Source organism: Penaeus monodon, chromosome 25, assembly GCF_015228065.2.
Source record: "Penaeus monodon isolate SGIC_2016 chromosome 25, NSTDA_Pmon_1, whole genome shotgun sequence".
Lineage (NCBI taxonomy): Eukaryota > Metazoa > Arthropoda > Malacostraca > Decapoda > Penaeidae > Penaeus > Penaeus monodon.
The window spans coordinates 3,635,808-3,637,066 of NC_051410.1; the positions used below are offsets into that span (position 1 = coordinate 3,635,808).

Here is a 1,259-nt window from a genome sequence, read left to right on the forward strand (position 1 = left end):
AAAAAAGAAGAAGAAAAAAAAAATATATCAACACACTAATATATACCGACACGCTTTTTCTCTTCTTTCTTTTTAATATCATGATAACAAGCTTTATTTTAGTTTTAGTATCACTTGCTCTATTGAAACCAATGGCAGCAAATGACTGTCACAAGTTCCCGTATATTTTTTTTCACTTAAATCACTGTAATTCTAAAACGGATATTCACAATTGTACAGTCGGTCTGGTTCCCGTACTACCCTTCTGTGTATATTAACGTCCATACTCGTTTTGGAATTTGCTGAATCTTGGATTTTCATACATTTCATTTTTGTGTGTCATTCAGTCTCCCACAGCTGTCTCCCAGCTAAAAAGGGTGCTGCAAACGCGCCCTTCATGAGTGGAAGTGATAAGACCCAAGTGCCCCACAGGTCTTCTCTCACGGGGAGGTGCCAGCTCTAGATAGTCTGTACCCCCCTGGGAGGATGAACTCGCAGGAAAATACGTCTACAATAACCACAGCAGTTTCAACGCTTGTATTATCCAGAGAGGCACTCACCTTCTTCTCTACTTCACCTTTTGGCACACAGCTCACACACGGCTCAGGGTGTCGCGCAGACTATGCAGCAGAGGATGTACCGCAGCGACCCTCATGTGCGTGAGTCTACGTCCTGTTGTCCCACTGTTCCAGTCCGGCCAAAGAGTCTCCTAAACCACACAAAACCGCTTGTAATGAGAATACTGACTATCACTAAAGGAAGGAATTTCGATTATTATATTGACAACAGACACGGACCTCAGATCGACAAGGAATTCAGACCTAGACAGCAATTCCAAAGGGAGAATACATGACCCTCATCCTCCCGAGCGGTCCAACTAACGGAACTGCATCTGGACACTGATATGGAGACAGAACCCTGTTGTATAACGGCTTCGAAACGGTTGTCTATCTCACTGGGTCATCCTAGGCCATCCGTAATAATCAAAGCTCTCCTGAGACGAAGGACTTGAGCCGCAAATAATTTATTGATAAACAATTGATAAATAACAGACATCGGAATAAAAAAGAAATCTTCATTGTACGAGTGCCAGGTACCAAGGCTTCCTCCTGTAATATTAAAATCCGGCAAGAGCCTTTGTGCGCGCTGTAAGCACTCCTGTTTGTAATTGATATTGACCAGTGAAAAGCAGTAATCTCGATGGCGAAGTATACTTTCTCTTTATCACGCTCACCCTTTAACTATTCCCTCAGGCAACTAAACAAAACATGAATTGAGAA

At 42.7% G+C, this 1,259-nt stretch overlaps 1 protein-coding gene across 2 annotated transcripts in view; it reads left to right on the forward strand.

The window, feature by feature from the left end:
* LOC119589498 (actin-like) overlaps window positions 1-1,259 on the forward strand; it is an 11,607-nt gene that overhangs the window by 2,595 nt on the left and 7,753 nt on the right. Inside the window, exon 2 of one of the 2 annotated variants that reach the window (XM_037938098.1) lies at window positions 327-634. The exons of the other annotated variant lie outside the window; for it this stretch is intronic. Coding sequence (XP_037794026.1) covers window positions 633-634 — 2 coding nt within the window. The 5' untranslated portion in view covers window positions 327-632. The remainder of the gene's footprint in view (window positions 1-326; window positions 635-1,259) is intronic. 2 annotated transcript variants of the gene reach the window in all.